Here is a 24,158-nt window from a genome sequence, read left to right on the forward strand (position 1 = left end):
GATATTCCGAAAATGAATATTTTCTACGTGCAAGTTTTTACTTCAGATCTTAAGTTTTGTCTGGAACCTCTCAACCAATGTCACCACACAGCCTGAAGGAGACATATTCCTTCCCTATAGCTAATAATATTGACACACATGGAACGGTTTGTTGCCCATCATACAGTTAAGAGTTGTTCAGATAATGGTACATCCCAGATGAAACACCAGGACCCTGGTATTTTTCCTCTATGAAATGTCAGGTTTACAATTACAGCTGAACAGCTTTTAGTTCGTAGTGATGCAGTGGTGCACTGCCTTTAGTAGAGCAGCAGCATATAATCATCATCATCATCAACAACAACAACCTATAAAACTTTATGATATTGTTGCCTAAATGACAGGTGCATGCTTTACAGTATGTATCAATTACCATTACTTACATTGTTCTCAAAAATACTTACATTTATTCCTGGGAATGGAGTCACTTCTGATCCTGTTGCAATAATTATATTTTTGGCTTTCACAATTTCTGTAGAGTTGTCCGCTTTTATCACAGTAACTTCATTTTGTCCAGTTATTTTCCCATGCCCACTCAGTAACTGAACCTGGAAAGCCAAGCTTTCACAAGTCAGTTAAGACACTGGGTAACATTAAAATTTTAAGAGAAAACATTTCTGCAAATTTTGAATTATTTTATGCTATAAATATGACCTACATACCTTGTTTTGCTTGAATAAGTGAGCAATACCTCCTGTTAGAGCTTTCACAGCAGTACTCTTAGCTTCCATCATTTTTGGTAAATTCAGTTTCAAGTTAGATACTGGAAGTAAAAGACGTAAAACATAACAAAAGCATGAAATATAATGTAGCCTAACTGATAATCTGCAGTAACTTGTACAATAATCCCCTACACTTGACTATATAGAAGAATATTGTAGTGATAAAAAGTTATTACTTGTACTCTCGCGATATATTTTTTGCAGATTCTTTTCATTAAAAAATTTAACAATATTGGTTTCATAAAATTATGATAAATGAGGAGAATATTAAAACAAATAAACACCTCTAAAATACAGGAGGTAGAAAACAACTTTTACATAGGAAAACTGACAAAAAAACAGTAAAACTAAATGATTCAGTGTTCCAGCACAGACGAGGAACCGTGTATGAAGTACAAAAATGCTGATACTATAAATTTACACTGAAGAACCGAAGAAACTGGTACACCAGCCTAATATTGTGTAGGACCCCCACGAGCACGCAGAAGTGTCACAACACGATGTGGCATGGACTTGATTAATGTCTGAAATAGTGCTGGAGGGAACTGACACCATGAATCTTGCAGAGCTGTCCATAAATCTGTAAGAGTGCAAGGCATCCCAGATGTGCTCAATAATGTTCACGTCTGGGGAGTTTGGCGGCCAGCGGAAGTTTTTAAACTCAGAAGTGTGTGGAGTGTTGCATTGTCCTGCTGGAATTGTCCAAATCTGTCGGAATGCACAATGGACATGAATGGATGCAGGTGATCAGACAGGATGGTTCAAATGGCTCTAAGCACTATGGGACTTAACATCTGAGGTCATCAGTCCCCTAGACTTAGAACTACTTAAACCTAACTAACCTAAGGACATCACACACATCCATGCCCGAGGCAGGATTCGAATGTGCGCCCGCAGCAGCAGCGCAGTTCTGGACTGAAAAGCCTAGAATCACTCAGCCAAAGCGGCCGGCTCAGACAGGATGCTTACGTGTCATCTGTCAGAGTTGTATCTACACATACCAGGGGACCCATATCACTCCAACTGCACATGCCTCACACCATTACAGAGTCTCCACCAACTAGAACAGTCCCCTGCTGACATGAGATTGCGTATATACCTGTACACGTCCATCTGCTCCACACAATTTGAAACGAGACTAGTCTGCTCCGGCAGCATGTTTCCAGTCCAGTGTTGACGGGCCTAGGTGAGGCGTAAAGCTTTGTATCGTACAGTTATTGAGGGTACACAAGTCAGCCTTCTGCTACAAATGCCCATATCAATGATGTTGAATGGTTCACACGCTGACACTTGCTGATGGCCCAGCATTGAAATCTGCGGCAAACTTGCAGAAGCGTTGCACTTCTGTCATGTTGAATGATCCTCTTCAGTTGTCATTGGTCCCGTTCTTGCAGGATATTTTTTGGCTGCAGTGACGTCGGAGATTTGATGTTTTACTGGATTCCTGATAGCCATGATACACTCGTGAAATGGTCATACGGGAAAATCTCCACTGCATTACTACCTCTGAGGTGCTGAGTCCCATTGCTTATGCGCCAACTAGAATGCCACCTTCAAACTCACTTAAATCTTGATAAACTGTCATTGTAGCAGCAGTAACCGATCTAACCAACTGTGCCAGACACTTTTTGTCTTATATAGGTGTTGCCGACCGCAGAACCGTATTCTGCCTGTTTATATATCTCTGTATTTGAATATGCATGCCTTTGGGACTTCAGAGAATATGACTTGCTGAAACAGTGATCTGCTGTTTAGAGAATCACACTGGGTTAGGAAACACTGTAACATCTCGGTAACCTTTCCAGACAGTCAACTTCAGTGTGGTCATAATGTGAGCCTCCTGGAGGGCTTTTCCAGGGAATGAGATGCCAGCAGTATCAGTGCTGATCTCAGTGGATCAAAGAAGGATGCACATTCACATTTCTATTGAAACTTCCTGGCAGATTAAAACTGTGTGCCCGACCGAGACTCGAACTCGGGACCTTCGGTAGCTCAGTTGGTAGAGCACTTGCCCGCGAAAGGCAAAGGTCCCGAGTTCGAGTCTCGGTCGGGCACACAGTTTTAATCTGCCAGGAAGTTTCATATCAGCGCGCACTCCGCTGCAGAGTGAAAATCTCATTCTGGAAACATCCCCCAGGCTGTGGCTAAGCCATGTCTCTGCAATATCCTTTCTTTCAGGGGTGCTAGTTCTGCAAGGTTCGCAGGAGAGCTTCTGTAAAGTTTGGAAGGTAGGAGACGAGGCACTGGCAGAAGTAAAGCTGTGAGTACCGGGCGTGAGTCGTGCTTCGGTAGCTCAGTCGGTAGAGCACTTGCCCGCGAAAGGCAAATGTCCCGAGTTCGAGTCTCGGTCGGGCACACAGTTTTAATCTGCCAGGAAGTTTCATATCAGCGCACACTCCGCTGCAGAGTGAAAATCTCATTCTGGGCACATTTCTATTGTTGCACCATATAGCAGCCACTTATCACATGGTGAATAGAGCACAAAACCAGTGTCAGCTGGAACCATCCTAAACTACACTCCTGGAAATGGAAAAAAGAACACATTGACACCGGTGTGTCAGACCCACCATACTTGCTCCGGACACTGCGAGAGGGCTGTACAAGCAATGATCATACGCACGGCACAGCGGACACACCAGGAACCGCGGTGTTGGCCGTCGAATGGCGCTAGCTGCGCAGCATTTGTGCACCGCCGCCGTCAGTGTCAGCCAGTTTGCCGTGGCATACAGAGCTCCATCGTAGTCTTTAACACTGGTAGCATGCCGCGACAGCGTGGACGTGAACCGTATGTGCAGTTGACGGACTTTGAGCGAGGGCGTATAGTGGGCATGCGGGAGGCCGGGTGGACGTACCGCCGAATTGCTCAACACGTGGGGCGTGAGGTCTCCACAGTACATCGATGTTGTCGCCAGTGGTCGGCGGAAGGTGCACGTGCCCGTCGACCAGGGACCGGACCGCAGCGACGCACGGATGCACGCCAAGACCGTAGGATCCTACGCAGTGCCGTAGGGGACCGCACCGCCACTTCCCAGCAAATTAGGGACACTGTTGCTCCTGGGGTATCGGCGAGGACCATTCGCAACCGTCTCCATGAAGCTGGGCTACGGTCCCGCACACTGTTAGGCCGTCTTCCGCTCACGCCCCAACATCGTGCAGCCCGCTTCCAGTGGTGTCGCGACAGGCGTGAATGGAGGGACGAATGGAGACGTGTCGTCTTCAGCGATGAGAGTCGCTTCTGCCTTGGTGCCAATGATGGTCGTATGCGTGTTTGGCGCCGTGCAGGTGAGCGCCACAATCAGGACTGCATACGACCGAGGCACACAGGGCCAACACCCGGCATCATGGTGTGGGGAGCGATCTCCTACACTGGCCGTACACCACTGGTGATCGTCGAGGGGACACTGAATAGTGCACGGTACATCCAAACCGTCATCGAACCCATCGTTCTACCATTCCTAGACCGGCAAGGGAACTTGCTGTTCCAACAGGACAATGCACATCCACATGTATCCCGTGCCACCCAACGTGCTCTAGAAGGTGTAAGTCAACTACCCTGGCCAGCAAGATCTCCGGATCTGTCCCCCATTGAGCATGTTTGGGACTGGATGAAGCGTCGTCTCACGCGGTCTGCACGTCCAGCACGAACGCTGGTCCAACTGAGGCGCCAGGTGGAAATGGCATGGCAAGCCGTTCCACAGGACTACATCCAGCATCTCTACGATCGTCTCCATGGGAGAATAGCAGCCTGCATTGCTGCGAAAGGTGGATATACACTGTACTAGTGCCGACATTGTGCATGCTCTGTTGCCTGTGTCTATGTGCCTGTGGTTCTGTCAGTGTGATCATGTGATGTATCTGACCCCAGGAATGTGTCAATAAAGTTTCCCCTTCCTGGGACAATGATTTCACGGTGTTCTTATTTCAATTTCCAGGAGTGTATTTGTTGGATTCTATGCTATGCTTGTGGGGGCCATTCACTTTGCTTCCTCTTACATTTTATAACCATGTAGCTTGCCTCTTATGGTGTAGTGAAAGACAGGAAGGGAAAAACACTAAGTAATGAGAACAGATCCTGCATTGGCCTCTGACTTTCATTTAAGTATGTGGCATGGATACAGAGTGCAGAAACTATCATACTGCATGTGACAACTTTGGGCATCAACCAATACCTCTCTAATATATTTACTGACACATATGGTCACAAGATCTATCACTAACTTACCACCTGTAATGCATTATGGGGTGGCATTTGGTACAGTCTAGGCTGCATTCTCGACAAATTGTGACAGTAGGGTGGAAAACTATCACCAACCACACGCAATTACGAATACACACAGTATGTGAACCAAACTTCATTTAGGGCCTTTGCTTCAGTGTGTGCATTTTTCCACTGTCATATACGTTCCTTTCTCCCTTAGAGACAGATTATTGGAGAATAAAAGTATACCTATACATTGATGATGATGGGATTACAAAACAGTATCATGTCATTCACCTTAAGTGATCATGGGAAGAAATGAAAAGCCTAATCATGAAAACAAGCAAGGTATTTTAATATTTCTCCTGTCACATATGAGGCCAATGTAGTGTTGAATCATCACATCACTGTTAAGTACCTACAAACAATGACTATCCATGCATTTTTTTTCTCTTTTTGCTAAACATGTGGAAGCTTCTGTCAGTGTACCACACATCACAAAAGAACATGTCTTTTGTCAGACAGATGCTCACTGTAGTAGTCACTGGTGCAATTGCGCGTTATTTTTTAAGTTGTACCATAATTTATTATATTGTGCAGAAGGAAAAAAGGGAAGATTAGGGTTTAACATCTTGTTGACAATGGAGTTATTAGGGGTCAAGCCAAGACAGGACCAGAACGGAAAACAGTCATGTCCTAAAGGAACCATTCCAGCATTCAACTTAATCTCATTAACAGAAAATCAAAAAAATCCGGATGATCAAATGGGAATTTGAGCCCCTCTCTACTGAAATACAAGTCCAATGCCTTAATCTCTGTACTGCCTCACTTCATGCATGCAGATGGAAACTATTTTTGGGTCACTGTAGTGATATTACAGCCATCCATAGTAATGAAACTACTCTCTCACACAAGATAAATACAGTAAAACCTTACTAATCCATTCACTATGGGAAATGGAGCATGGTCGGAATGCAAAAAAGGTCAGATTATCAGAGGAATATTTTTGTTGTCCCATAACATCAGAGTGCAGTACAGCACAGCACAACTTTAATGTTCAACTGGAAATACTATCCAAAGTATTGTTTCATGTTAAAACAGTAACAAAATTAAAAGAAAAAATTCACATGCTAAAATCTAACACGAAAGTGTAATGTACTGTAATGTACTGTTACTGTGAGTGAAACTTTAACATCTCTACATACCTTATTGCAGTACTGCAATTGATTTGCATGTAACTGTTTAAAACATGAAAAGATCAAAAGGAAAAAAAAAGCTCTCATTTTAAGCAGGGTGAAAAAAATTGCAATGTCTTTATGCTCAGCAGACAACAGCTTTGATTTTGCCTCAATGTCCTGCCTTATTAATCCACAAAACGTTTATTGTGGCAAAGCTAGAACTTTGTTCGATGTATTGAAGGGCTATATCAAATGTATTTCTAGCATCTGTATGTGATACTCAAGTCGTAGGTTCATTGTCTTTGGTGTCATCACCCTTTCGTTCATTCTCATTGGTTGTTTGAGTTATAGCGCCAGTGAGTTGGTTGTCAGTTAATTCTGCTTTTGTTGTGCAGCCAGCATCAGCTGTAATGCTCCATTCACTCAATGTCGACTTACGAAGACAGCATCGCAAGTTTACATTTAACTGGTGCCATAATTTAGTTTTACATACTTTAATATGTATGAAGAATACTGTCACTAATTTATAAAAGAATGTGTACACAATAAGACCTTTTGATTGACTTAGAAACAAGTTATTTCATACTAAATGTGATCAAACTATCACACCTAGCAACGGTCAACTGTCTTACTGATCCATATCACAAACAATGAGCCATCTAAAAGTCCTGTCCTGACTGTAGCAGCAGCCTGTGTAGATAAACACACAGGAAATGGGATAGTCGGACTCAGTGGGCAGTTAGACCATCTCAGGTCAGATCAGCAAAGTTCTAGTGTATGTGAGGATTTTGTGCCACCACAAGACTATGTAACTTACAAGAGATCTCAACTTGTGTTTCTGTTCTGTCAGCCCTTTATCATTTAAATTTTGTGTAATTTAATTTGTGAAATGAATAACTGCATGTACTGTGGAGATATTCTTATGAAATCCAAATTGAGTGTGACTAAGTATTTTATTTTGAGAGGCATGTGTGTGTTTCTTGCATGCACAAGCTTTTCCAGTACGTACGATGTGGTGGTAAGTATTAAGACAGGTTGGTAATTATTAATATCTGTCTCACTACTTTGCTTCTAAAGGAGACAGACAATAAGATATTTCATTCAGTCCATCTGGATGTAGCCCCTATGATAAGTTATGTATTGCACATGTGACTGAATGTGTTGCAGATGTGTGACCTTGCTGCTAGCATGTATTGTACTGCTTTATCCCTTGAACAGTCTATGACAATTTACTGAGGTTCTTCACGGAAGTTATTGATTTTAATTTTAGTATCTCAATTATTAATGTCTGAAATTTTTAATCATTTTTCTTAAGACAGCAGAAGTATTCCTTGTAATAAATAAGTGCTTTTTCCAGTCTGCTTGTCCTAATCAATTCATACAATTACCTTTCCTTTGTATGTACTATTTTGATTCCTTTTGTAAAGCAAGGTTTTCTGACGTCTTATTAGTGTCCTCTTGCAGATAGAAACCCATATATAAATACATGAAATTTGGGATGGACATTGTCACATTATACATGTGTAGTCAGCTTCCTGTGGTGCTAAATTGAAGTTTCCTGTTGTCTGTTTATTGGTGACTGTTTTCCACAATACCACTTTATTGTAATCAGGTAAGTTATTTAGTATGATTAGTTGTGCATCATGGATAGGAAGGTCATTCACTAAGAGAGAAATATTTACACCATACCTACAAGTATGTTGTCTTTCAGTGTGCTTCTATCCTATGTAACTATGGTATGAAACTTAACAACAAAACATGGGTTATAAGTGTTAAGAAACATATCCAAATAATTTATTTTATCTGACTCTTTCAGGATACCTCCACACATGATCATTTGCTTTCTTTTGTCCACAACAAGGCATAACAATGACTCAAATCTGTCTAAGAATATTTGATAGTTTCCCAGGGGGGGGGGGGGGGGATCTATATACTGTGACAGGCTTCCAGCCGTTGACTTCAAGTTGAAACTACAGCTATAAATGGATTTGAACTTAATGTTATTTTTAACACATGACAACATCTGATTTCTCAGTATTTTGCACAGAAATGAGCTGCTAATTTATAGTCCTGGATGTTTAACATACAGACTCCTGTATGTACATGGAACTCTCGCAGGCATATTACATTAACTTTGTTTCTTAGTCTCTCAAATGCTAATACATCACAGTAAGATTAATTAAAAAAGTTTCTTCTGGGTGCACACTACAGTTTTCTGGACTTTTTCCAGACTAGTCTGTCTGAATGAGGTATTTACACAAAAAAGGCTGACCCCTCACACTTGTAATCACAGGAATTCTATCACTGGTGATGTCACCCCCTTATATTCTCAGCCAGTTGCTGCTATCGAGAGATGGGGATACAGAAGACATGGCTTAGAACTAACAAGGAGTGGAAGACAAATCATGTCAGCTAATCTTTCTCCCTCCTGTTACGGCGGAGACCATGTCTTCTGTATGCTTCATCTCCCAATAACAGCAACCAGCATGGAACCAAAGTGAGTCCCACCCTAAGTCAGCAGGAATCCTGTCAGTTGTTTTACAATGAAACTTTCTGGCAGATCAAAACTGTGTGCTGTACCGAGACTTGAACTTGTGATCTCCACCTTTTTCTGCAAGTTTCATATCAGTGTACACACTGATGCAGAGTGAAAATTTCATTCTGGATCTTTCACAATACCTATGATCGTATGGAAGTGAAACATGGACGATAACCAGTTTGGACAAGAAGAGAATAGAAGCTTTCGAAATGTGGTGCTACAGAAGAATGCTGAAGATAAGGTGGGTAGATCACGTAACTAATGAGGAGGTATTGAATAGGATTGGGGAGAAGAGAAGTTTGTGGCACAACTTGACTAGAAGAAGGGATCAGTTGGTAGGACATGTTTTGAGGCATCAAGGGATCACAAATTTAGCATTGGAGGGCAGCGTGGAGGGTAAAAATCGTAGAGGGAGACCAAGAGATCAACACACTAAGCAGATTCAGAAGGATGTAGGTTGCAGTAGGTACTGGGAGATGAAGAAGATTGCACAGGATAGAGTAGCATGGAGAGCTGCATCAAACCAGTCTCAGGACTGAAGGCCACAACAACAACAATGATCTGGTACCCATATCCTAGCTTTTCTTGCAAATGTTGGCCTACATCCCTCACATGAGTGCTCTACCTACCTTTCCTTCTTTGCACTGATCAACCTGATTTCCTTTTTCTACTAAATTAAGTTTTCATCCTTTCTCTCCTATTCTTACTGACTGCTGCACTTTTACTTTCTTCTACAGCTGACTAAGGCTCCTCCCTTCCAACATGTCTGTACTTTACTAATGGTAACAGAGCTATCTGAGCTAACCCCTTTTTGCTCCTTCCCATTACATTTTTCAATACATCCCTTCCTCACTCAACTCCTCTAATTCAGTTTTTGCAGCCTCAATGTCTGCCTAAAGGGTACAAATCACCACCTCTTGAATCATGAAGATGAACGAGTTAACTGGTGGTGACATCCAACTGTGATTTAGTCTTTTTTTTATCTTGCTTTACTTAAGCCTGTATCTTGAGTTACTTTTGTGTATGCCTCATAATATGATTTAATTAAGTGTATGCATCATAGGGAGATTTAATTAAGTTTTCATTGTTTGTGAAATCTGTATATAAATATAAAGGAAATAATGTATGTTTTCACTACATCCATACAATGGAAATTATCTACAGATGAGTGACTCAATAAATGTATTCAAAAGAAGTTCCACATGAATCAACTACCATGACACCATGTTTAGGAAAAGTTTCCACCAGTCAGTGATTAATTCAATAGAATGTGACTGTCCAGTAACTGGTTTCATGAAATACTTCTCAACATACACTTTTCAATAGCAACATGCACAAAATATTCTAATTTTTTCACTTATGTTAACTGTGTACATTATATTTTAAAACTTTTGTAATTCAAATGAATCCACAATGGTTGTTATGGACAAAACTTGTCTTAGCAAATGACAGATTTTTACATATACACACTTGCTGCTGTTACTGAAGTAGTTCTTTTTCATTACATTTACAAACAATGAAATAAAAAAAATAAAAAATTACCTTCTACTCCTCTCTTCGCTAAGTCGCCTGAATGAGCCATATGATAGTAGTGTGAATTGTTTAACAAAGCTTTGGAAGGAATACAACCAACATTCAGGCATGTTCCTCCTAATGTATCATTCTTCTCTACACATACGGTCTGAAACAAAGGAATAAGTGAAACTTCAAACATGTATATGAAAGACATAGCTGTAGGTATGTAATATGAAAGATCTACAGTGAGAAACAGAAGCTTTCAAAACCATAAGTTTCCTTTGTCTACAGATGGTGAACAGTGACATGACAGGATTTTACAGACCTTTCAAAGGAGTATACAAAAAATGCCACCAGGAAAGACAAAAAAGAAAGAGAGAGAGAGAGAGAGAGAGAGAGAGAGAGAAGGGATTTACAATGAAGTACAACATAAATGAATATAAAGCCTGACAAATTAGGGTAAATGTAATGAAGGACAGTTGATGAATAATTCACAATAACTAACTGCATATTGTGTGTTCATTTCAGCCTGTTTCACCATATACATGGTCTGTATCTTCCTTCTCACTAGAAGCACTTCACGGCTTTGCAATTGATGATGTTCTCTACAGTACAATTAGCTAGTACCCACAATTTTCTCTTATGTTTCCACTAAATTCATGGGTTTTGCCACATACTTAGGTTTTTCATATTCCCTTTCTATTACGTCTTCCTTTTCGTTTTCACCGACACTTTTATTCTTTCTTACCCGCTCTCTCTCTCTTTCTCTCTCTCTCCTACCAGTAAGTTTTCCACTTTTTACTTTTTTCCTAATGTGCTATTTTATTTGGGCTATCCTACATTTTTCTTTTTCTTTTGACACTTCTGCATTTAGGTATCTTTTATAACATTTATGTCTCAAATGTCTTCTTCCTTTTACTAATTTCTCTGCCACAGCAAAGGTTCAATTTCAGGATTTTTAATCTCTGCTTCAGCAAGCACTGGTTCCAAAACCTTAAACTCTTAGACCACCAGCACAGACACAACTGTTTCATCCTTAAAAGTAATTTCCATGTAAGATGTGACCAAAAAAACTATCCCTGATATTCATTCGAACATTTGTTTTCAAAAGGTGAGACACTCATTCGCTAATACGTTTTTGAACACCTTGTAACAGTTTCAGAGATTCATAACTATTTCTGTCAACAGTTAAAATATTCTGGATTACACATACGTTTTTTTCCACCCTCACTACAAAAACAGAAAAAATTTAACAATGTTGTGGAGAAGGAAAATACATAACGACGTCAGAGCTATTTTGCTTAACTGACATTCCATGTCCCACTTGCCTCTAGACCAGGGCGGGCTACGGCATGCCAAACGTCACGCGTGCAGCATGTGCGGATCAAAACGTAACCTGTCACTTGGCTTTGCTCGATTCTTCTTTAGCATTCTGCAATTGGCACAAAACTCTTGAGTTCTGCAGAATCGTGGTGTCAGTGTTGTTTATCCTTTGTTATTTGTCCTTGACCTGAAGGACATTCACAGGTCCTGTGGCTGTTTGCACAGAAAACAGCAGTCTACTTATCTATTATCCCAAGCCTTTAAAATATATGCGAACAACAGAGATGAGAATTCTCAATTTGCACAAGTGACGGGTACTGCTTATTTGTTACAAAACAACATTATAGTACCATGCAGAAATAATTTAAACTTTTAGAAGACTATGAAAGAGCAAAAAATTACAATGAACGACAGACTGGATTTACTGTTCTGTGGACCAAGAAACACATTGTGATAAAAAAAAAAGCATGGTGCACTTGAATAAACTGGTGGTACGAAAAATTTCTGAAGTCACACCAGTTATTCATTTTTCAGTTGCAACAGTTTCCAAAGGAAATGAATGAAGAGTACAGAGACTTCATACATTACTGCAAAGTACATTGGTTAAGTCAAGGGGCAAGCCTGAAATTATTATTTGACTTAAATCTTGCCATTGTTGAATTTATGAAGGAAAAAGAAGTGCAAGAATGAAAATTAGAATATCCAGAACGGATCGCAGACTTCGTATTTTAAGTGGACTTTACTGCGCACTGCCCACAAGACATTGCAAGGTAACTTCTTTTTGATTTGATGATGATGCATTTAAAAAGAAAATTGTGGTGTAGAAGGAACACAGTCTGACAAAGACAATCCAGTTCCCTAATCTCACTGGCGTTAAAGAAAGCGTAAAGGGCGAAGACTTCATTGTGGCCTTGCAAGAATGATGATGATAGTCTTATGAAGGCTTTGAGGACACTGTCAATCTTACAACTGTTGTTGCTGTAGTTTTTATTGGTCCTGTTATCTACAAAGCAGCTTATGCATAAGACATTGAACAAGTCAAGTTATAAATATATGATGTTCCATACTCCAAGGAGCGTAGGGGTCGATGCAGGAAACCCGCATCACTGTACTAGGCAAGGTCCTAGCGGAGGTGGTTTGCCATTGCCTTCCTCCGACCGTAATGAGGATGAACGATGATGATGAAGACGACACAACAACACCCAGTCATCTCGAGGCAGGGAAAATCCCTGACCCTGCCAGGAATCTAACCCAGGACCCCGTGTGCAAGAAGCGAGAATGCTACCACAAGACCACGAGCTGCAGACATAAGTATTTACATAACGCACACTTCATAAATTTAAATATTCTTCAATGAATAAAAGCAGTGATGCTGTAAATATGACTTTAGAGATTTTCCAAAGGTATTGACCTCAGTAATAGCTTTTATGTTTTCAAGGAGTTTGTTATAAAGCTTAACTCCCATGTGAAAAGTACCTTTTTAGCACAGAGCTGTGGTGATTTGGGTCATATGTAAGTTTCTATTTTGTCTGGTAAAGTGATCATGTACACCACAGTTATTTTGCAGTGCTTACCTATTACATTTATTTTAAAGAATAAAAGGGTTTCCATAATGTATACACATGGTAATGGAGGAATACCTGATTTCTTAAACAAAGGTTTACAAGAGTCTCTAGGCTTGCACCCAAGCCCTTTTTTTGTTTAAAAGTGCTGTTAGCCATTTTAGAGTTTCCCCAGAAGGATAGCCCATATCTAAGACGAGAATGAAAGCAGGCATGATATTCATGCATTACTGTTTTCTCACTACAGCATGATTTTAGTGAGCAAAGAAGGTAACATGTTTTGTTCAGTTCTGTATTGAGATATTCAATATATTATTCCATTTGATGTTGCTCAGCAACCAAAGACCTAAGAATTTGGTTTCAGTACTGTTACCAACTTGTTCGACATTGATAGAGACCTGTAGTAGTTCCATCTGCCTTTTTTTTCTTCATTTGTTGTCCTTGGTGTCGATGTACCGCGTTGCTACACTGGCTGAAAAATGGGTTGCGAATTCCAACACCGACTACTGTAAATAATGTAGCCAACTGGTGCACAGTTGTGTTTCACAGTACTTTTATTTTACTTTTCACAACCCCCTAATAATATAGAGAGGTATATGTGGCCAGTGCACTATTGTTCTAAGTTCCAATAAGCCTCATTAATAGTTAGCAGGCGAACCATCCACATACTGCTACAACAGGTTACTGTTGAATGTCTATGAGCAGTAAAAGCCTAACCTCAAGTTTCACAGTTCTTGAAGAATAATCAGGTACATATGGAGAAGACACTGTCAGTGTTTTTACACACGGCCTAATTGTTTAACACTTATTCCACAGTTAATTTGAAGCATTATTATTGTTCTAACCAGCACAGGTTACTTGTCTGAAACTCGGCCATGGACTGACTGTCCCATGACCAAAAATCGGGCCCTTATATATCCTCACAATAATAGGTTCTGAAACTACACATTATTCGAAGTTTAACTACAGGAATTACAATTAAAACCTAACTCATTAAATTAAATGAATACATCAAAAAATTTGTTCCTTTTAACAGTTTCTACAAGAGTTAGGCCGAATTATTTGGTTAAATCATGAAATTAACAACTATCGTTAGGCAAACAATATTTTTGACAAAATTTAATTACTTTGGCATTAATTAAGGGCTGGCTTTGCTAACACGTTTTCAAGTAGAGCCAAATATATACTTTAAGATTACTAGCATTTCATCTTCCAAATGTTTATAACTATTACAGAATTCATATTTGTTTATATGTCAACAACACAATTTAAGTTACGAAATAATTACTGATTTCACCCTATACCAAAAGATACGAACTAGGAATAGTCAAAATAAATTAGAAAAGCAATTACATACATAAAAATAAGCACAGAATTTGATCTGGTGTTGTATTCTTTAAAATATTAAAAAATAAAGAGAACTAAGAATGTCTATGTTCATTAAGACTGTCAAAATTTATGGGGAGCCATTTGAGAACATTGTTTCAGAGGGAAAAACATCTGTGACATACTGATCCCACTTGTAAGAAGAAGAAGAATGAATTATCATGCACCACTACTTTGAATTATGGAAGCTACTTTCCTCAGAAACCATAAAATTTAATGTCACATGACCACAAAAGAGTAAATTTAATATTTTACACTAAATTTTACCTTCATGCCCAGCTGAGCTGATTTTATGGCTGCCACATAGCCACCCGGCCCTGACCCAATAACTGCAACATCTGCTTCATGGGATGCTGCATATTGTCGCTGTTGTATGCAAGTTAACAGGGGGCTGATGTTTGGAGCACGTTGTACATTTGAAGGCTGAAAAAACACATTGTCAAAATTTACACTGCAGATCTTCAGTAACACAAGAATATAAATAAATACATTATATTATAACTGGTGATTTAGAAATATCAATCAATACAAAAGTATTAAAAATGGGGTTAGTAAGCAATGTGATACCTCATTGATGACACCATTAACACTGTAGAGATTCAAGCCTGAAGGAATGACCAATGGATGACATCACTGACAACATGAGAACATTAGCAATAACGTAACCTGACAAATTACAGCGAACTTACTGGAATAAGGTGTTATGGAAAGGAATGTTCTTATTAATGCCTTCAAACATGTCAAAATTTGAAATCAGATCACTATGGGTAGACTTATCAACAGCAAGCTTGGAGTGTGAAGTATGTAATTATGTAAAGAAAAAGACTTTCATGGGATTACCAAAAGTTGTGATTCTACCCAACTACTTTGACCCATGGCATCATCTAGATGACGGACAGCCCTATTTGATGCACATACAATATGGCGAAAATGATGCCACTCATTACACCAGCAAACCAACTTAAACAACAGGCAAAATATTAAATGCCACCAATAAAATGAAACTAACGGGACAACCATGGGAAGTAGGAGATAAGGGTGGGTAGAAACTAAATACATGACAATAACACCACCAACAGTGATATTACCCAAAACTACAGCACATGAAACTCAACATTCAAAAAACACTGGGAAACATTGGTATCATAAATTTTGCTTGACCTCTATGGTTCAAGTAAAGTCTGTGGTGTGCTCATGTTATAGTTACCATTGATGCAACAACAATTGCTGCATTAAGGAGTGGAACCTCAATACCAGGAACCCACACACAACTCCAAAACCAGATACAAGCTTCATTTGACCTATATGGCAGCTACCTGATGCCTGCAGGGAAAAAAGAACAATGCATGCAAATTGTCGCATCTCTTATCCAAACCTTCACTCACCCTATCTGCCTAAAATGAAGCCCACAGGACAATACAGCAAAACTCACACATCTAATACAAAACATAGCCCAACCAATAACGGTAAACTAATATCAATGATACCTACCAACTACAGACAACCAATTATCAAACACGAATATGAAACCTCAAAATTAATGAGATCTTCCATCACTACCAATTTCGACAAAAAACAAAAGAAAATTGTCTGCAAAGAGCCCAAATAATTTTAGGAACTTTATCATAGACACCATATCTTTACCCATTGCAAGAAGCAATTACCAGATATAGAGGAATTTTCAATACAAGTCAGCCACACACAAAATGTGACAAATGCAGTAAACAATATCTCACAATTAAGTGTCTGGAAGACGGTTCATTGAACCCTGTTCAAGTTATTTCTCTACCATTCCATTCTCGAACAGAGCGTGGGAAAAACGAATGCTTAAATCTTTTCTGTGCAAGCTTCAATTTCTTCTTCACTATGTAGGTGGCAGCCAACAAAATATTTCCACACTATGAGGAAAAAACTGGTGACTGAAATTTCATGAAAACAAGCTGCCCCACCGAAAAATGCCTTTGTTTCAATGATTGCTACCCCAACACATGTATGATATCTGTGGCGCTCTCTCCCATATTTTCTGAACTTTTTGAACATCCTCCATCGATCCTATGTGATGCAGATCCCATGCAGCACAGCAATACTCCAGAAGAGGATGTACAAGCATAGTGTAGACAGTCTCTCTAATAGACCTGTTGCATTTTCTCAATGTTCTGCCAGTAAATTGTAGTCTCTGGTTTACTTCACCCACAACATTATCTATGTGATTGTTCCAATTTAAGTTATTCATAACCATAATACCTAAGTATTCAGTTGAATTTACAGCCTTTAGATTTGTGTGATTTATCATTTAGCTGAAATTTAACGGCTTCCTTTTAGTTCTCATGAGGGTGACTTCAAACTTTTCTTTATTTAGAGTCAATTGCCACTTTCCGCATCATACAGGTATCTTGTCAAAATCATTTTGTAATTTGTTTTGATCTGATGATTTTATAGGACAGTAAATGACAGCATCTTCAGCAAACAATCTAAGAGGGCTACTCATATTATCTCTTAATCATTTATATAGGTCATGAACAGCAGAGCACCTATGACACTTCGTTTGGGAACGGCAGATATTACTTCTGTATTACTTGATTACTTTCTGTCAATTACTATGAACTGTGTGACCTTTCTGATAGGAAATCATAAAACCAGTTGACAACTGAGGTGACAGTCCACATGCATGCAATTTGACTAGAAATCACTTGAGGTACGATGTCAAAAGCCTTCTCGAAGTCTAAAAATTTGGAATAAATTTGACACCCCCTGTCAACACTCATTACTTTATGAGAATAAAGAGCTACTTGTGTTTCACAAGAAGTATATTTTCTGAATCCTTGTTAGCTGTTTGTCAATAAACCGTTTTCTTCAAGATAACCCAATGTTATACACAGTTTATGTTCCAAAATCTTACTGCAAATTGACATATGGGTCTGTAATTTAGTGGATTATTCCCATTTCCCTTCTTGAGTACTTGTGTTGACTTGTGCAACTTTCCAGTCTTTGGGTAGAAATCTTTAAATGAGCGATCGGTTGTATATGATTGCTAAATATGAAGCTATTGTACTGGCACACTCAGAGGAATGTGACTGGTATACAATCAGGACAGGAGGCCTTTTCTTTCTTAAGTGATTTAAGCAGTTTTTCTACATCAAGGATATCTATTTCTAAGTTGCTCATGTCGGCAGTTGTTGGTTCAAATACTGGAACATTTACTCAGTCTTTTTTTGGTAAAAAACTGTATTTAGTAACTCTGCTTAGCTATCATCAATAACATCACCATTGTTATCAAGCATTGAAAGTACTGATTGTGTGTTTCTGCTGGTGTACTCTACATACGACCCAAATCTCTTTGGATTTTCTGCCAGATTTTGAGACAGAGTTTCATTGTGGAAAGTATAAGAAGCATCTCACACTTAAGTTTTCACTACACTTTGAGTTTCTGTAAAATGTTATCAATCTTGGGGTTTTTTCAATCTCTTACAATTGGCATACTTTTTTCGTTGCTTTTACAGCAGTGTTTTGAACTGTTTAGTGCACCTTTGGGGATTAGTACCATCTCTCATTCGTTTATTTGGTATACACTGACCACCCAGAACATTATGACCAATGACCTACTATCGATATAAATCCATCCAGGCGATAACAGAGTCACCTGGTAAGGAATGACTGCTTGCCAGATACATGCATGGTGCATGCAGTGTCAGTAAGCATGCTGTCCTTGGGTAGAATGGGGAAGGCACGTGACCAGAGTTTGACCAAAGGCACACTGAGATGGCCCGGAGACTCAGCATGAGCATTTCAAAAACAGCACGACTTGTTGGGTGTTCGAGGAGCGCTGTGATGTCTTCAACATGTGGCAAAACCAGGGTGAAACCATGTCCAGGTGTTGTGGGATTGCATGGCCACTCATTACAGATGTATGACATCATCGGCTGGGGAGACTAGTAATACAAGACAAGTGGTGAACTGTGGCGATACTAACATCAGACTTTAATTCTGGGCAGAGTACAAGTGTGTGTGAATGCTCAGTGCACCGAACACTCCCAACGGTAAGCCTCTTCAGCCAATGACCCATGTACGTGCCAATGTTAACACCACGACATCGGCAACTATGACTGAATCGGGCATGTGACTATCAGTACTGGATGTTGGCACAGTAGCAGAGCATTGGGTGGTCTGATGAAACCCAATACATCCTTCATCATGCTGATGGGAGGGTGCAAATCTGTCTTCTTCCAGGGGAACAGCCTCATGTTACCTGCACTGCAGGATGAAGACAGGCTGGTGGCAGTTCCAATATGCTTTGGGGAACATTCACACTGGCATCCTTGGGTCCAGGAACTTGTGCAAGACAACATGACAGCCAAGGAGTATTGTACATTGGTTGCAGACCACATACACCCCTTCACGACTATCACATTTTCCGAAGGCAGTGGCATTTTTCAACAAGATAATGCGCAATGTCACAAGGTCATGGGTGTGATGGAGTGGTTCGAGGGGCACAGTGGCAGTTTCAGTTGATATCCTGGCCCCCAAAATCGCCAGATCTGAACCTGATCAAACATAACTCAGATATAATTGAACGTGTCATCAGAGCTCGTCACCTCCTCTCTGGAATTTACGGGCATTAGGTGATTGTGTGGGCAGATGTGGTGCCTACTCCCCCCAATGACCTCCAAAGCCTCATTGCTTCGACGTCATGCCCCTGTTATCTGCGCCAAAGATTAGGTAGGTATTCGTCTCTCAACAGATGTCGATACTACTACTTTGAATTTAAACCACATCTGGTCTATCCTTACACATTCAGATTGGAAGGAGTGGAGGCTGTTTCTTGGGGAGACATCAAGCGGATTTTTATCTGCTTTTTTTTAAACAGATGTATTTTGTGTTTTTTTGATGGGTTTGAACATTATGGTATTCAGTCACGCTACAATCACCTTGCGTACACCAATCCCTGTATTCATCATGATGCTCCCTATAGAGTCAAGATTATTTGTTGCTTAGAGGTCACCCATGTTTTCACAAACATTTACACTTCGAGCAGTCTGAACCAATGTTCAAAATAATTTTCTGAGCGCATTTAGAACCATTCTAGATGCCATTTTATGTCTACGCCAGACCTTAAACATGTATTTTCACCAACATATCAAGGGAAGATTGAAGACACCACCAACAACTATAATAGTATGATTAGGGTGCCTATCAGAAATGAAATTCAAGTTTTCCTTGCACTGTTCAGCAACTATCATGTAACTCGAAAGGGGAGGGGGGGGGGGGTTTGTCAGTAAAATTAATCAATTATTAATTTATTCTGGTTGTCAAGTATATCGTTTGCTCATAGTAATTCATACATGGCTCCTGGCGACTTGGGTCATGATATTGCCAATTTTTTCACACATGCTAAGGTACAGACCAGTCTGTCACCATAACTAGTTTTAGCACTATCACATTCTGTCGCTTTGCCGGCTCACAAACTGTTCCAGCTTCCAACCTATCCTATACCTCAGGCTAACCTACAGATCAGTGTGTCACCACAGCCAGTTTTATTTTGTTATTGCTTTCAAATGTGTTAGTTTCACCAGCCGACAACATAACTGTGAATATGTGCACCAAAAGGTGACATGACAGCAGCTGTTCACATTGCATCACTGACCAAAGCCAACAAACCTGATCTAACATGCTTCTTGACCTGCAATGACCTGCTCTTAAATTTCTGTGTTGTATCCATTACTGGCAAAAGAAGAGAAACACTGTTAAATTCCTGAACATAAGAAACACAGCACTAATAATATCAAACATACGTACAAATCCATCACCTGCTATAGGGAAAACAAAGTAACTAACCAGCACAGCAACACTCTTATAATGACCTCCTCACACACTCTACCATAAAATGACTCACTAAGATACCTAACAACTTTTAAAGAAACATTCAACACAAGAGAATGCCAACAAATACCACAAAATAATATCTGCAAACATGTCACGACTAACACTGTGCACGAAGACGTGACAACACAGTAGTTACATCAGGAGTCAAATCAGAGGGGCTGAATCGCATATTCATTGACTTAAGCCACCACCCATAAGAACTGAACAATATATTGTAAACGGAACACATCAGCACAATATACAACTGAAACATATGAATATAAACATTGAAGACATCTATGCAACACGTATCATCAGACTTCAATGAATATATCATTGGCCAATCTAGTTTGCTAGAACCACAAATTGCACATTTTACCCAACATTTACTTCATATAATTTTACAGTAATGTAAGAGGCTCACATTTGTATGAGAAATGTATAACAACTCTGCCAGAGTGTGTTTTAAAGCACTGCCCCTGTGTCTGTCCAAACACAATAACAAATGTTTTTTTCCTTATACACAAAATAAGAAACTGCTTATGCTACAGCAAATGGTACCTCTTAACACTCTTTTAGTCATATCTGTGTCCCCTTTACTTTAGCACTTGTGTACCACACTTTCATAATGAATGAGAGCTTTAAGGAAAGTGGAATGAGTTAAATTACACATTAACTAGCAGTAGCAGCCACCACATGCAGCTACTGTTTAGTGTACCAACAACAAATTATGACTAGTGTTACTCTACTCACATTGATATAAAAAAGAGAAGCAGTACTATGAAAAAAAAACCTACTCTTCCTCTTACAGCACACAGCTGTAGCTTTTATCTAATGCTCCATACTTAGCATTTATTAATATTTCCAACATGAAATCGGGGTAGGACCAGCATTATTGTAATTCTCTTACAGTCTCCTTTTATTAAACTAGTGACTAGTTTTGAACTAACAATGCTTGGTTAGGTGTCAATCAGTTCACACCCAAGTAATTCACATTACACACAGTCACAGGGGAGCCGGACCAGTTTCGCAATACAGACATTCATTAAGTGCAGTGAACTAGCATACACGTATTTTTTTTCCAACTCCATATACTACTACAGTTGTCTATATACTGAAGAAGTAAAGAAATCAGTCACAGACTTTAGCAACAGAATACAGAACATATTTATAAACTCTAGACAGCAACACAGGTTACACAGAAGTTATTTTTACTTCTAGTATTGTGGTTGCTAATTTCAATGTTAATCCTGAAGTTCTTTACATGTTCGTAATCATCTCAGGGACCCTTACATGGATTCTGCAATGTACCACTCGCCTTTTTCATTACCATTGCTGTTAATTTTAGCATTAACTCCCCCCCCCCCCCGAACAAATTCACTCTGTAATTCTTTTCATAATGTGCGTAAGACCTCAAGTGTGGAAAAGTTACTGTCATGGTTTGAAGAAACCCCGGCAGCTGTCTTTCACAATAATGAGACTAAATTCTAAATAAGACCATAGGGGGGAGGGGGGACACTCGACATCTCTCATTGTATTTATATACAATGACAAAAAGTTTAACAATTCCACTGATACTGACATGTTATTCCGCTTCTGCATTTATTTCTCCATAATAAAACAAGAGCCGCATAACAATGATCCTCTCACTTGCCTTCAGAGATAACACAGTATATTCACATTTAGCATTAAATTCATTTCACTTTAAAAAAACTTGAAGCTATCCTCAAACACTGACTAGCAATAACTGCTGATTTGGCTGCAGCTACCAATGTAAATAATACATGGCTACACATTTACTTCTTTATCTAATTTGATCACTTAATGTCAGTCCAGCACTAATTCTACTCTGACATATGTAAAACATGATCAAATCAGTCTGGTTACAATTTCTGCAATACACAGTCCATTTATACACATGTGATTTAACCAGGTTTTTTGTTGTTTCATTAACCAACCACTGCAAGTACTATTTTCCTTGGCATTATAATGAGCAATGCCAAAGGCTACAAAATTTATCATTGCTCTTAAGAAATTCAGAAATCAGTATGCAGCTCTGTGCTAAAGGGAGGTTGTGATCGTCAATAAAATGACAGATAATGTGTGTTGCTCATGGCTAACAAAATTCATGTCAAGCATTTCTATCCTTTCAAACAAAACATGGCATAAACATACCATGTTCACCAAAAGCAGGTGTGCACCCTGCACACGGTGAAAGGTTCAGGACGTAACATCGGACATTTGAATATAAACTCAATTCAAAAGAGCCAAACCTTGAATAACATTAAAAAAGCTGAAGCTTATTACGTATGTTTCTCTTCAATAGCAGACACCATCCGCAAAAATGACTGATTACAAGAGAGACAAAAAAGGCTCGAGTTATGAAACGAGGCAGTACCATTATAGATCATCACAACAAGGGCCGATGTACCCTCATAATGCCTCTTTAAACTGACAACCAGCCACAATTTATTACTATGCAATAATGACACTTTTGCAGATTCTGCAACAGGAACATACAAATAACATTACAACTGTGATGAGCTTGAAAGCAATAATCTTTCCCTAGTGCATTTGTGATATAATTCTTATACGGAAAATATCTGTTTAACAACAGTAAAGTCTTCTACAGGATTAAAAATGTACGATTTGACAAAAAGTAAAGTCACGCAAGTACTACCCGACTAATTAGTCACTAGTCGCTATTAAATGTAGGGTCACCATAAAATAGTATCTTTTACAGGAGGTTCAATCGTACGGAAAACATCGGTCACTATATTTTTCCACGAATACTGTGGGATATTACTGGGTTCTTCAAACTGAAGTAATCTGTTATGCTACTTCAGAGGAGGCTACTTAGGTTCTGTGGCATCCCATAGGTTGGCTGAAAGGTTAATACCTAAAACGTCTCTTATCCATTCAGCTGAACACATGTAAGTATGTTCTGTATATATCTCAAATGTATACACACTACGAAATTGCTGCGGTAGGAGCTGTATAGTGAACATTTAAGATTTTCTGCTAAGGTGGGACTGTGTCGTTAAATCGATTTCACTCGGTATTTAGGAACATATTGAATATTTCTTCGCAGTTCTGAGATATTGTCAGTAACGTGAAATAACACTCACAAACCTTTAATGAAGTCAATCTATACAGGGCACCTAAACTCATTATTTCTGCTGTCTCCTTCAGAGGTGTTATCAGGGCCCTGAAAACGGAAATGAAACCCTTCATTAAATTTTTATTCTTGCCAGTTACACATCCGAAAGCAAGAATTTTTAAAATCCTTCAACAAAACTAAAACTATACACATATTTAATACCACCTCTCTAACCTTCTCACCTTGTTCCACCCGGTCAGAGATTTCATAACCAAGCAAGACGCATATCGATGGTCTCATTTTCATTTCATGGATCGATGCTTTCCTTAGTTTCGAGATATTAACATTATTTATAAAACGCACATATTTATAATCACAGATAACATTAGCTAATTTTTGATTCACTCGTAGATTATTTACAAGAATGTCATTAGTCACGAACTTTTTTTGAATAGGACAATGTCTTTAATCGCATATCTTGCTGATGCTGTTACCCATTTCTATGTATTTGGACTGATTTATTTAAAAACATATAACTGTATGTTTCACTGCTGAACTCCATTACGGTTTGTTGTGCTGTTCTTGTTTTAATACTGTTTTTTGTCCAAAGTGTTTTGAAGCTTTTCATGTTGTATATTAATGACCTTACAGACATTATTACTAATACCCTTAACCTATCTGCTGAGTCATACAAAAAGATCTACACGTAGATGTAGAGCCTGTGATAATTCACGTCG

At 39.2% G+C, this 24,158-nt stretch overlaps 1 protein-coding gene across 3 annotated transcripts in view; it reads right to left on the reverse strand.

Annotated features, from left to right (window-relative positions):
• The window catches only part of LOC126469784 (dihydrolipoyl dehydrogenase, mitochondrial-like), a 54,499-nt gene extending 30,800 nt beyond the window's left edge, over positions 1 to 23,699 (reverse strand). Inside the window, exons 1-6 of one of the 3 annotated variants that reach the window (XM_050097026.1) lie at positions 23,664 to 23,699; positions 23,454 to 23,529; positions 14,730 to 14,885; positions 10,219 to 10,357; positions 702 to 802; positions 444 to 587 (exon numbers count right to left, since the gene is read on the reverse strand). In XM_050097026.1, coding sequence (XP_049952983.1) covers positions 444 to 587; positions 702 to 802; positions 10,219 to 10,357; positions 14,730 to 14,885; positions 23,454 to 23,492 — 579 coding nt within the window. In that variant the 5' untranslated portion in view covers positions 23,493 to 23,529; positions 23,664 to 23,699. Of the gene's footprint in view, positions 1 to 443; positions 588 to 701; positions 803 to 10,218; positions 10,358 to 14,729; positions 14,886 to 23,453; positions 23,530 to 23,646 lie in introns of all 3 variants that reach the window. The other 2 variants (XM_050097028.1, XM_050097027.1) reach the window with 2 other exon arrangements.
• Positions 23,700 to 24,158: the final 459 nt, after the last annotated feature.

This window comes from Schistocerca serialis, chromosome 3, assembly GCF_023864345.2.
Source record: "Schistocerca serialis cubense isolate TAMUIC-IGC-003099 chromosome 3, iqSchSeri2.2, whole genome shotgun sequence".
Taxonomy (NCBI): Eukaryota; Metazoa; Arthropoda; class Insecta; order Orthoptera; family Acrididae; genus Schistocerca; species Schistocerca serialis.